This window comes from Apis florea, unplaced genomic scaffold (genome assembly GCF_048593485.1).
Source record: "Apis florea isolate Af1SG1 unplaced genomic scaffold, ASM4859348v1 contig_3081_pilon, whole genome shotgun sequence".
Taxonomy (NCBI): Eukaryota; Metazoa; Arthropoda; class Insecta; order Hymenoptera; family Apidae; genus Apis; species Apis florea.
Window position 1 is genome coordinate 2,778,940 of NW_028256703.1, and position 13,544 is coordinate 2,792,483.

The window sequence follows — 13,544 nt, forward strand, 5'->3', positions numbered from 1 at the left end:
CAAGATATTTAAAATTTTTAATTATAGTAAAATTCTTTATTATATTAATCAAACATTTTTTCTTAATTTAATACTGCATTTACATTTTTATTTTTTTCTTTCTTAAAATATTTAAAAAAAATTTCGTGTTTTTTTTTTAAATTTATTTTTGTAATCATATTGTTTCCACTTGACCTTTTCTTCGTGGTTTCACTTCTTGTGGACAGGTGAATGATGTTTCTTCAGAATGTTTTCTAATCACAGTTGATGACTCACCATTAGAACAAGCAGAAATTTGACCATCTTTTTTTTCTTGGCATATATGTGATATATTTATTCCATTAGAAGTTAAAGATGCTTTTCGAAGCCGCATATCTTCTAAAGGAATTTCTTCACTTCGTGGTCTTGGCATTTTTGGTGAATTATCTCGAGATCGTAAACCATTTTCGTGACTTTTTTCATTTGAAACAGTATCGCTACGTTTTGAACTCGACGATGAAAGACCGGGGGTAGGTCTAGTAATATTTTCTCTACGCATTTGTGCTGCGAATCCAGGAACTTTATTTACTGTAAACATTGGACGCGATTGATGATCTTTTGATCTTGAACCACGTCCTATTAATCCTAAAAATTATACTAAAATGTTAATTTTTATAACTTTTATCAAATTTATTTATTTTTGCAATAATATTTCTTACGTTCATGTCGAAAACCACGTAGTGCATAATTTGGTGGTGTTGTAGCGTGCGGCATACTTGTAGGAATGTCCAGCAATCTTGCAATTTGAGTCATTTTCTTTTGTCTTGCTTTTATTCGTCCTTTTGTTAGCCTTGATAAAAAAAATCAATACAAAATGAAATATGTAACAAATATTAATTATATTACACAAACTTACCTTTGTTTCGCGGCCATACATCTTATATGATCATCGAAAATGAATTTTGTTGATAATAGTGGAACACGATTGCCAGTACTACTACTTAAAGGTTTATAAATTGTTAAGTGTAAACATCTGGAATCATCTTTGTCACCTGCAACTTCGATATCTTGTAGAAATCCTACCAATTTTGCTACACCCCAACCGAGTTTACTAGTATCAGGTTCAACAAGAATTAATTGTACTACATCGATGACGAGAAAACGACGAATTTTCTGGCCATCTTTCCATACAACTGTACATGCGATTAAATCGCTATTGTCTATATAAAAAAAAAACAATTAATTTTAATGTTTGTATAAATGAATATTTAATTCGAATATAAAAAACAAAGTAACTTTTACTTAGATCAAGAACATTATCAACTTGAATACAATTAGCTGGATTTGTTAGTGGCAATTGTGTTTCTGCTTCCATATTAAGAGTCAATGATAAATCTCTTATTAAAAAGAATACTCTTATAGCACGTCTTGCTCTTTCAACCTATATAAACATTAATTTTGTTTCTTATTAGTTTAACAATTTATATTATATTAATAATAAAATAAAAAATTTGATCTTCAAAGTACTTACATCTCCACATGGTAATCTTTTAGTGAATTCGATACCCGTCATTGGAGTTCCTGTTGGCGGTAATAAAATATTACTGTCCATCATTAACCATTCGACATTCAAAGGTCGTTTTTGAATTTCGCTATATTCATCTTCAAACATATCTAGAAATATATCTTCACTCTAAAAATAAAATTAAATATTATGATTTTTAATACTTGAGAGAGAGAAGAATTTTAATAACAGACCTTATAAAAATTTTTTAATAATGATGTACTTTGTTCTTTGGCTGCTTGAATTGCTGCCAAATGTGAATCTTTTAACATGCTTTGTCCTTCTGACATTACTAATTGTATTAGCAATTTAATTGTTAATTCCAAAGTAACAAGTCTCACTTTTGCATCTAATAAAAATTTTGTTTATCGATTATTATTTAAAAAATTAGAAAAAACATTCTATAAAATGACTCACTTGTTTGACAACTTAATGTTATGATATGAATCAGTCTATCTATTAAAATTTCATTATATGAATTCGTCGTTGAATTTTGTGAATTGCATAAAATTGGATCTAATGTTTTACGATCTATGCCCTTAAAAATTTATTTAATTAAAACAAAAATAAAGTCTTATTAGATACAATATTTGTAAAATATTTTACCTACTTGATTGTTAGCCAGAGCATACAATAAACATAATGCGAATAGAGCGGCATAATCATTTTCTGTACAGAATAAAGAATTTAAAATAGTTTCTAAAAACGGCTTATTTGATAATGATTCAGTTACATTTTTTTGAGCATGAGGTGTTAAAGGACTTTCTAGTGCTAATCTTTGTTCTTTTTCTTCATCAGTAACATTTAAGTGTTTGATTTCTTCTAAATCTTCAGTTGGAATGCTTATTTCTTGTTGTTCTGGGCTCATAAGAATAGGCATATCTCCTGAGGAAGCGGTATCAAATGATGTACTGGCATGATTTATTTCTAAAACTTCTTCACTTCCATTCTCACTATCTTTTCTTTCTTCCAAATTATTTTCATCTCCACAAAGTTCATCTGATATTGTTAATGATTCACTTAAATTTTCTAAAGATTTTTCTAAACTTTCTTTTGGTGGTGAAAAAGCAATTGGCTTATCTGATGAAATGTCACCATACATTTCAAGTACTTTACTTGCACCTGTTTGTATTGTTTCTAAATCTGATAATAGCATTACTGCTGCTAATGTATGTACAAGAGGACCATGAGAGACTATTAAAAATACTTGAGAGAGTAAAAATAAAGCTACAACAATGCTCACATGTTTTCTTTCTTCCTATTATAAATTATAAATCAAATTTAAATTACTATCATACCAAATAATTCTAGCTCTATTAATTGAGAACATACCTGATTTTGGCACAGAAGATTTTTGTGTTTCATAAGTGAATAAACGTATAATGGAACTAATAATTTATGAAGCAAATGTTCTGATAAAACTTTATTTAAATCAGATATATTTAAACAAAGAATATCATTTAAATAATGCAAGTGATCCAAATGTTCTGCTACTAAATCTGATAATCTGTTTTGGCTTTGATGACTGAAATATATATATTATGAAATATCTTTTTGATACAATTATTTAAATCATGTTTTTTTTAAACGATAACTTACTCAGCATCATTTCTAACACAAGTATCAAGCTCTATAATATGATTACCAATAAACCATACAAGATTGCTGAAATAGGGAGCAGCAGTGCGATCTCTTATAAATGCTAGCATAGAAGCATCTTCTACTCGATATACATTTAATGTTAAAGTTCGCACTGCTATACGAACCATTCCTTCTGAGTGATTAAAAAATTTGATTGCTTCTGTATATAATGGAAAATCATTGGTGTGCTGATAAAAAAAAATCAGAAATTAAAACATATTCTTTTTTATATACTAAGTGCAGAATTTATGTGATGATGATAATGAAAATGATCACAGTAAAAAGCATAGTATGAGTAAATTAACTATAAATACATATAAATATTATAACATTAAATTAGTAAGAAATTATTATTAAAATTAATGAATATGAGATTAGCAAAAGTGAAATAATAGACACAGAGGATTATCACGTGTACCTCGTTTACCTCATTATAAAAAAAGTGAATGGTATGTGCATTTAACTTCAAGCTTAAAGTCTTTAAAAAACTGATATAGTATGCCATTACTTCTTCATCACTGAAGTCAAATTTGTGCACTATTATACTGTTTACATGATTATTACTTAGTAAATAATCTGAAAACATATATCTTTTTAAAATTTTATCAAAAATGATTAATCAATAATAATAATTTTAGTTATAAACTTACATAAAGATGTTTCATTACGTATATTTTCAAATAAAATGTTTAAAGTTTGTAATAATTGAACACATACATAGCTTCCACATTTTTGCTTCATTATACGTAAAAAAAATGAAAGCATGTTTTTTTCCAGAAAGAAACTGATAAAAAATATATAGTTATTATTTATCATACAAAAAAATATTATTAATATGAACAAATAGCAATTATATTATAAGAACTTACTCAAATACACTGCTATCATTTTGATCACCCCATATTAAAATTTCAGCTATAGATCGAAGAGTTTCTACCAATAAGCCTCTATTATTTTCAGATACTGTTTGATTTTTTGAAAGAACATGGTATAAATATCTATAATAATAAACAAAAAGTAGAAGTTTACATATAGTTTATATATATACATATATCTATATATATACATACTTAAGATGTTCTAAAGAATGAGGATTTTTGGGCTTCCACAGCCCTCCACCAAACCAGCTTCGACTTCGAAACATTTTTTAGCAATACAACTGCATTTGGGTGGTATCTTGCATTAAATTCATATTCCTTTTGTTTCTTGTCTTTTTTTTTCTTTTTTCTTTTTTGTTAAAGAAATATTACCGACATTTGTTTATATTATTAAAATTATAATTATTTAATGTTTATTTAAATTTTTATGAACATTAAAACAATTGTCGAAATAGCAATAAAATTTAATACATTATTCAGGTTAGAATTACTTTTCTATTATATATTTTTGTTTTTATTTTAATTATTAATTACCATAATTTCATATAAAGTGTATTTACATTTTTTATACATTTTTCTAATTACACAATTAACAGTTTTTAAAATTATAATAATCACGTACTTTCAATTTTACGCGACGCAAAACGAAGCCTACCCTCCATTACTGAATTATCAGTGAAACTACACGTTAGGTTAGTTTAATGTCACTTATTATTAGTTAGAAATGTTAAAATTTTTATTTATAAAAAATATAATATATTATTAATATATTACTAAATTTTATAAATAATGTGAATGTAAGTATAAGATAGAAAATAAGATAGATAATAAAAAAAAATAAAAAGGAAATTTCAATATGGTTATATTATGAAGAGATATCAGGATTCTTATATTGAAAAAATTAATATAAATATTTAAATGATGAGAGTATTGGAATTGTACAGTGGAATTGGTGGAATGCATTATGCCCTTCAAGGTAAACTATTGTATCATATTTTAAATAAACTTAACCTCTATATTATTGAAGAAATTTGATCTCAATTTTAAACAAAATTTTTTATTATTATGAATAATATTATGAATAATGCTATTATATTTTAAATAAAATATATAATTATCATAAAAAATTTTATTTTCAGAAAGTGGTATTAAAGGTGACATTGTTGCAGCAGTCGATATAAATACTGTTGCAAATAGTATATATAAATATAATTTTCCAAATGTATTACTTTTGAATTGTAATATTCAATCACTTTCTGCACAAGAGATAAATAATTTAAATATAGATACTATATTAATGAGTCCTCCATGTCAACCTTATACAAGAATAGGACTTCAAAAAGATATATTGGATAACAGATCTTCTTCATTGCTTCATGTTCTTTCATTGATTCCTCAAATAAAAACATTAAAATATATTCTCCTTGAAAATGTAAAAGGATTTGAAAAATCTGAAATGAGAAATGCTGTATTAAAATGCATAAATACTAGTGGATTTAATTATAAGGAATTAATTCTAAGCCCTTGTCAATTTGGTATTCCAAATACCAGATATAGATATTATTTATTAGCAAAAAAAAAGAATCTTGAATTTTGCTTTGATCAATCTGTATTAAATTTTGAGTTATCAGATTCTATTTTAAAGATTCTTCCAAAAAGTAAATATAATTTATTAGCAGAAAAAAGTTATAATCAAGATTCTAAAACAGATAAAAATTGTTATACATTGGAAAATATTCTAGAACATGTTGAAGGATCACAGTATTTAATTCCTAAAAAATTGTTGGAAAAAAGAGTTTGGTTAATGGACATACGAACATCACAAAGTAATGGTTCTTGTTGTTTTACAAAAGCTTATAGCCACTATGTAGAAGGAACAGGTTCTGTATATTGTCCATATTCAGAAAAAACAATTAAAGAAGCATTTTCAGAAGCAAATAAGTATGAAAGACAATCATTAGAAGTATCAAAAATTCTGGAAAAATTAATGTTACGATATTTTACACCTAGAGAAATATGTAGATTAATGTGTTTTCCTGAAGAATTCACATTTCCAGAATATATAACAGATAAACAAAAATATAGATTATTGGGAAATTCAATTAATATATATGTGGTTAGCAGGCTAATATTTTTATTACATACTGAAAGAAAGATTACATGACATTTATATAAATATATATCAATATGTATATCATATATGTTTCTAATTAAAAAAAATATATATTTTTTTATATTTCAAAAAAGAATTAAAAAATCTTGATAATTTAAAAAAATTTATGAAAAAATTAAACATTAGATAAATAAATGCTATATAGTATATTTAGTTTTCAATATAAGTACAAATCATTTACGATTATTGTAATTGATTACAAATATTGCAATCTAGTATTTACAATTTTATAGTTAACTATATAGTTCTTGTATTTTATTTCCATTCAACAACTTTGATCAATTCATATAAATAATATATTTAACAAATAATTGTTCAATATCTTTATTATTTCAATACAAAATTTTAAAATACTTAAATAGATATATTTTATATAGTTTCTAATTCAGGTGGAATGTGAATCTTCTTTTCTAATGCAAATTTTTTTAATGCTTGATATTTAGAATGCCAAGATTCGATTTCTTCTCTCATATGATTATTGTCTTCCTGCATAGCTTCCATATCACGATATTCTTGTGTTTTCTCTGATTCTAATTCATCTTTTTGCTCAATTCTTTTGATACGACAACTAGCTGCATATCCTCTGTTTTTTAATGTCCGTCTACGTTGTTTCATACGTACTATTTCTTCTCTAGATAGTCCACGCAATTTCAGCTGCCTATTTAAATCTCTTACTGATATAGTCACTAGTTCATCATCGCTAATGTCTAGACAAGGTCCAGGTGACAAAGGATCCTATATAAAAATTAATCATATCTTTTCATTAATTACATAAAATAAGAAATATAAAAATTATTTTTTATGTTTTTTAAACATTTTATGTCATTTAGAAAATTTCTTGTTTTGTAATAATTATTAAAATTAATTTTTTTATTTATTATTATTGTAAAAAATATATTTTTTTTTTCAAGGAATTTATAAATGACACTTTGTTTTTTTCTACGTCATTGTTAGACTTAGAAACATGACGCATTGATAAGAAAAAAATCGTGCATTATGCAGGAAAACAACGTACCATTTTTATAGATCGTTTTCCATCCATGGACATTTCTTTTTAACAGAGTTTTTCAAGTTACAATGTCAAAAAACCACCAAAGTTCTGATTTTACTCTAGCTTTTACGCTTTGAAGAAAAATTTGCTTAGTCATCATAGAATCTGTTGCTGGTCAGTTCATCCATTGGAATGATGGTAGATATCTTTCTAAAAACATAATCTTTTTCATTCATTTATTATGTATTCATATAGATTTATGAAAATTATATTAGCATTTCATTGAAAATATATAATTATATTTTCCTTACGTTATTGAAAATCATAAAGCAATCGTATTTGATTTCAAAGAAATCACATATTATGTCCATATTTTGAATTCTATAGATGGCGCACCATAATGTTAAGCTAGATATATGTATACTTTTATTTGAGTTGTAGTATTTCACAATAGAGGGCTACTAAATTCTACTTTTATACATATATAGATTTAACATTAGTATAGCGGGTTTTGTGAATCGTAATGATTAATCTTTGCTGTAAAAATTTGAATCATGTGTCTAGTTTCAATTTCTTATCATTAATTAAAAGTGAGTAAAAATATAATATAAATCAAATTTGTAGTATTCTTATTAAATCTGCATTTTTTTTTTAATTTTTACTATAGATTAAAAAATTAATTTCATATTTTTTAAATATTATATTATTTTATTATTTTAATATTATAAAAGTTTTTATTTTATTGTTACTATATAATATCTATATTTCATATGTAATTATTGCAAAGTCTTTATAAACGTAAATTCTGTTCAAATGTTTGCGTAGTATTTCCGATGTTTCAATAATGCAGATGGCGTTCTTAAATCATTCGAATGTTTCTTGTCAAAATGACTAATTTTATTTTTTATTTTATTTAATTGATTCAATATTAATAAAAAAGTGATTTTTATACAGTTTATACAGTTTTATTAACAAATGCATAAGTGTGTAAAATAAAATAGTAAAAAAATAATTTAATATATAATAAAAGAAATATATATATTATATGACATATTTTTGGTGCTATTCATGAATTTTTACGTATTAGTTATTAGTTAAAATAACAAATAAAATAAATTTTCATTAAATAAATACAATCGAATATGTAGCATTTATTACTATTACAATAAAAAAATAAACGGAAAATAAACAGTTTTACAAATATTAATATCATAATGTATACTTGTAAAATAAAAAAGAAAAATCAGAATTTTCGAAAGAGTGTAGAGAATAATATATTAATGTAAGAATCAATTTAATACGAATATATTTACAGTAAAAAGATTAATTTAATCTAATGCGAATAATTAATTAAATTAAAATTGCATATTATAATATTATAAATAGATTTTAAACAATTGAAGTAATTTATAATATTATAATTGTAGTAATTTAAGTAATTTACTTATAATTTATATCGTGTTTCATAATGGATTATTATATCTAATACAATTTTTTATAGAATGATATTAATTAATAATTCAATGAAATAAATCTATATGATTCATTTAAAAAAGTTATTTAAAAAAAGTTATATTTTATTGTAAGATATTTTCATTATTGAACGCTATAAAATTTATATTAAGATATACTATTAAATTACATGTCAAATTTTTTTTTTTATTATTATTATTTTCATTATATAAGAAAGAAAAAAATCAATATTTCAGTAATGCTTATTAACTTTTTATTTTTTTCTGTTTCAGATCCAGAGAATGATTATTATCTCTTAAGAATAGTAATTTAATAGCTGAGAAAATGACGATTGGTAGCAAAAGAAAGAGGAGAAGAAGAATAAAAAAATATGACACTATAAATGGTAAGAAAGAAAATATTCAAATGAAAATATAAATGGATTATTATTCAACAAATATATTTACAAATTTCATAATAAATGAAATTGCAAGACTTATGCAATAATTCTTAAATCAATTTTTAGTTATTCTTTCTTCATATTTTTGTTTAAAAAATAATATTATGATTAAAATATTTTTAATCAACTTTATTCAACAACAACAGTGAATCTCATTTATATTTTCCATATACATATATATCTGTTATTTGATTTTTTTTTTACGATTCAATGATTTGTCGCATTGCGGTTAATCGAATGTCCACGTATTTCCCTTCACAACTGCAGTGATCGACTTGTGAATGCTTTTGTCGTGTTTTGGACAGGGATACGATTTTCTTAAGAGAACTTAGGAGAAATGCCAATGCAGCATATTGGGCAAAGGGATTCGTTTCTCAAAATAATGAAAAAGAATGTAAGATATAATTTAGAAGATATCATAAAAAGAAAAGATATATTTTGAAATATAATTTTATTGTTGTAAATATCAATTCTTGCTCTCCAGCCATTTTTACAATTTTTATTATCTTGAACGAATTTATAAATTTTAGGAATAGACTACGAATACTTAATTAAGAAATTTCATTTTGCATTTACGATAAATGAAGAGATTTATTTATTTGATAGATTTATAACTCAACAGTTTGATTAACTTTAGAATCTGTGAGGATAAATCTTTTTTATGCTTTGATTTGATTCTAAATTTAATTGATATATCATAACATTGGAGAAATATTTATGAAGTATTGATATAAATTTAAAATTTGCAATTGTGTAAATTGATAAAAGTAATTTCAATTGAAGATGATTTTCATCCTAACGCAATTTGTTTAAAACGTATATGATTCATTTTAATTTAATCAATCATAATTTAATTTGGTATTTCATTTAATTTGTAATACAATTCCTTTGATCTTTAGACAGGGTTAGTTATGTATCAGCTCATTGATACGGTGTATAATTGTCCACATAAGATAATAGATAACCGAAGCTATTGTTTGATTATTATCTAAATTAAAGCTATTATTGTGGAAGATCATGGTACTTACTATTAAACGGCTTATTCATTGTTGCAAGTTGATTAATATATACAAAATACCAAACAATATCTTGATCTGTACGATCATTATTAATCTCTTTATTGAGATTCGATTTATCTCCTTACCATAATTCTCTTCTTTCTCTGTCAAAGACATTTAAGTTTGGAAATTCATTTCGAAATTTCTCAAATTCTTCAAAGTTCCAAGATCATTTTCGATAATGGAAATATCCCCGAAACTTGGTAGATTAGCTAGAAACTGAAAGTATTTCATCGATATCCAAATCTAATTGAGCGAACAAAGAGAATTAAGTTTTTATATTTTAAAAATATAGTAACTTTTTAATTACTTCGCGTTTTTCCCCCTCTCTTCCCAATTTTTTATTTTCCCCCCTCTAATGAATTAATCCCGATTCCTCAAAGTCCTTAAAACTTGTTGGTCGCGATACCCCTTGAAGTTTACGTATTCCTTATCGTGTTTATCGTCGTCGACACACCGGGCGTCGTTTCGACGTTCTCGGTCGTTCTCGGACGTGTTCGGGCATCGCGCCGACGTTCCGTCGCGACGCAGCTGACAGTCGGTGGCCGAGCATCGCGACGCGCGCATTGAATAAACGTGCTAACAATTTTTATTCGCGACACGCGACGATCTTTCCTCGCCTTTTTTTTTCTGTCCTCTTCCCCCCCTTTCCAGAGAACAAATCCATCGAGCGAATAAATTCTAATTCTCGATCGCGGTAAACCCGTTTTCGTTCGTTTATCTCTTCACCTATCCCTGTGAGATCGTGGACCACCGGGAACTACGTGGGACGGAAAGGAACACGTCGCAACTCGAAACTGCAGAAAATGTCCTGCTGTCTATCACGCGGACAACACTGATGGTCTGTATCATAAACGTGCGCGACGAGATAAAAAGGATTCTCGAAATTGATTCTCGCGGACAAATTGCCACGCGGTTTCCTCCCAAGAGTCTCGAGATCGAGGGGTGATTTTATTCGGTTCGAACCGAGGGATGGGGGAGTTTATTTATGAAAAAAGAAACAGTCGATCGATCGATTGGGCGATTTTCTCCATCGATTCACAGATAAAACGATCTATCCATGTGGGAAGAATCCCCTTCTTTCTTCTCGTTTTCATAATTTTCGCGTGTTTGCCTATCGCATAAGTAATTGCCTCGCGTTGTGTGGGAGTTAATTTTATTTATAAAAAGTCGAACTGCTCGGAAATGGAATTTATTCGGTGAAATTAGCAGAGGTGAAATACATTTCCCTACTATTTCGGACTATTTCGATCAACGCAAAATGTAAAGGATCGTTCGTGTGTGTGCTTGTGTGTTCATCGATGTTTCCGGATTAGGGATTAAACGACTCTCGCTCTACCATTTTCGACGCGAATTATTTAAGAAACAACGTCCTGATTTATGTCGGTACGAGATTTACGTTTTGTGTTAACAGTAAAAGAAAAATGATAACAGCTTGGGAACAATCTCTCATCCGATACGATTTTAAAGGGAATCAGAATTTCCTTCGAACGCGTTTCACGTTTTGATATGTTTATATTTTGTAAGAAGGAATCATTGTCGTATATTTATTTATTCCTTTCGGAGTATTCGTACGCCTTTGGAAATATATAAATCTCCGTTCAATCTGATGCTCATTGATCAGAAATTCCTTCGTTTCACAATGCGTGGAACTTTTCACGTGTTGTCAGATTTCTTCGACAACTTTTTTCGACAATCTCCTCGCTCTTTTGTCGAAATACATAATATCGTCGAGCAAAAGTTAGTCTATCAAGCTTGCAAAAAGTAGAATAGTATTGGTACGGGATAAACGATGAAATTTCATATATCGTTCGTCTGAATAATTTGAAAAATTATCGACGATAAGTCTAACAATAAACGTTTTCGTTTCTCTCGTATGAATTGTATATAGCCGCTTATTTGGATATCTGTTCCATCGATTAATTTACAAAGCTATCGAAGTATTACACGCTTTGTTTCAACAACTTGTATTTCCATTTCCTTTAGCGCGCATTAAAAATTGTACAAAATGTTCGAGATTATCATTTCATAACAAACAGAGTTATTTTCGAAGAACCTTCCTTTCATATTTTTTCTTCTTTCGTTAAATTTATCGAATCCTCGTTTTCTTATAATTATTCTTTCTTTTTCTTTCTTTCTCTCGTTATAATTTTCTCGTATTTATCTTTCTCTTCTTCTGTCATCAATTTTCTTTTTCGTCGAGGCAGTTCTATAATAATTTCGAGGATTCGAAGTTTAAAGTATATAATTTTTTCCGTATTTAATTTAAAGAATTAAAATTTATTCCTCCGTTACAATGTCAATTGTTCTTTTCGCCACTTTCAATTAATACAAATAAATTTCTCTTATTCAATCCATTTAAAATTTCGCTGGTTTGTTTACCGAGTGTTTCGGAATTTTCATTAATGCATTTATCCAGAGAAAAATTATTTTCACGAAAGTGCTCTTGATGCTTTCGTTTAAGTCACAGTGTTCTCGGCTTCCCTGATTTGTTTCAATCGTCGAACCGTATCCCCGATTAAAGAAAATTTCTCGTTAATTCTAAAAACGTCTCTTTCCACCGTTCCTTTAACCTCGAACAACTCTTGCTTATCTATATTTTTCCAACATGGAAAAGTGTCTTCTTTTCAACGAATCCTCGATCGAAGATTCACATTTTCATTTCGACAATTTTTCTACGAGCTCGCCAACTTCTTAAACTGCATCGATTTAATTTAACATTGGATGAAAACGCGGCTAATTGGATTACGTTGAATCCGAACCGTACAAGATTCAAACATTTACAAGATTCGCCGAGGTGTAATTCGTTAAATGCGGTGTTCGTTCCCCCTTCCAGTTTTTCTTAGCCGTTAATCCGTCGAGCGTGCCCGCTTTATCGTTAAAAATCGCAACCCCAGACTAACCGAAAATCCTTGAAATTATCCCCTCGTTTCTTCGAACGACGGTTCACGAAAATATCTCTTTGGTTTGGTTTCGTGGCGCGGAAAAATTGGTGGAATCGTAAATCTTGACGCGTTTATGGAAGTGACGATTAGGTTTTCGGCGAGGAATTTTTCGCAACGAAATATCGGCCTTGGAGTTATCCTAAAATAAAGTAAGTCGTTCAACATTTCGAGAAGAGAAATGAATGGACACTGCGTGGGTTCTCCGGACGCGTTGTTAATGAAATTTCGTGAGATACGTACGGTGTCGTGCCGGTGAAAGTGGAAAAGTTTATTCGTTCATCTTTATAAAAATCGCCCCTTCGTGTTTCGTTGCTGCTAATCTGAAAGGTAATCGGGGTAAGAGAGTTAATATCGCGCGCGTGTCGAAGGGGAATTAAAGAAAAATTTTCTCGATTACATTTGGATTAGGCGATCACAAGTTGGC

General features: G+C 27.6%; 4 protein-coding genes across 10 annotated transcripts in view; 2 read left to right on the forward strand and 2 right to left on the reverse strand.

Moving 5' to 3' along the window:
* Nucleotides 1-14: 14 nt before the first annotated feature.
* On the reverse strand, nt 15-4,372 carry ema (C-type lectin domain containing ema). 2 transcript variants are annotated; one of them, XM_003694343.4, is made up of 14 exons: nt 4,234-4,372; nt 4,033-4,161; nt 3,814-3,947; nt 3,591-3,739; nt 3,122-3,351; nt 2,855-3,047; nt 2,133-2,780; nt 1,940-2,060; nt 1,717-1,871; nt 1,490-1,651; nt 1,261-1,399; nt 875-1,178; nt 678-808; nt 15-603 (listed from the first exon to the last, which is right to left on the reverse strand). In XM_003694343.4, the coding sequence occupies exons 1-14, from the start codon at nt 4,305-4,307 to the stop codon at nt 155-157; spliced, it is 3,018 nt and encodes a 1,005-aa protein (XP_003694391.2). In that variant the 5' UTR covers nt 4,308-4,372; the 3' UTR covers nt 15-154. The 2 variants fall into 2 exon arrangements, with proteins under 2 accessions (XP_003694391.2, XP_012343011.2); XM_012487557.3 differs by having other exon boundaries at nt 3,582-3,739.
* Nucleotides 4,295-6,363, forward strand: Mt2 (tRNA (cytosine(38)-C(5))-methyltransferase). Its single transcript, XM_003694344.3, has 2 exons — nt 4,295-5,017; nt 5,181-6,363. Exons 1-2 carry the CDS (start codon nt 4,960-4,962, stop codon nt 6,203-6,205), a joined length of 1,083 nt encoding a protein of 360 aa, XP_003694392.3. The 5' UTR covers nt 4,295-4,959; the 3' UTR covers nt 6,206-6,363.
* A 159-nt stretch (nt 6,364-6,522) lies between these two features.
* maf-S (MAF bZIP transcription factor K) lies at nt 6,523-7,402 on the reverse strand. Its single transcript, XM_012487559.3, has 2 exons — nt 7,230-7,402; nt 6,523-6,949 (listed from the first exon to the last, which is right to left on the reverse strand). The coding sequence occupies exons 1-2, from the start codon at nt 7,260-7,262 to the stop codon at nt 6,584-6,586; spliced, it is 399 nt and encodes a 132-aa protein (XP_012343013.1). The 5' UTR covers nt 7,263-7,402; the 3' UTR covers nt 6,523-6,583.
* Nucleotides 7,204-13,544, forward strand: part of wake (ankyrin repeat and fibronectin type III domain containing protein wide awake) — a 103,978-nt gene continuing 97,637 nt past the window's right edge. For 5 of the 6 annotated variants that reach the window (XR_015292217.1, XM_086908593.1, XM_086908596.1 and 2 more), the window contains exons 1-2: nt 7,204-7,403; nt 8,951-9,063. Coding sequence is in view for 5 of the 6 variants with exons in the window: in XM_086908593.1 (XP_086764719.1) it covers nt 9,061-9,063 (3 nt within the window). In the remaining variant the exon portion in view is untranslated. Of the gene's footprint in view, nt 7,404-8,950; nt 9,064-10,712; nt 11,017-13,544 lie in introns of those variants that run through there. The other variant, XM_086908594.1, reaches the window with a different exon arrangement.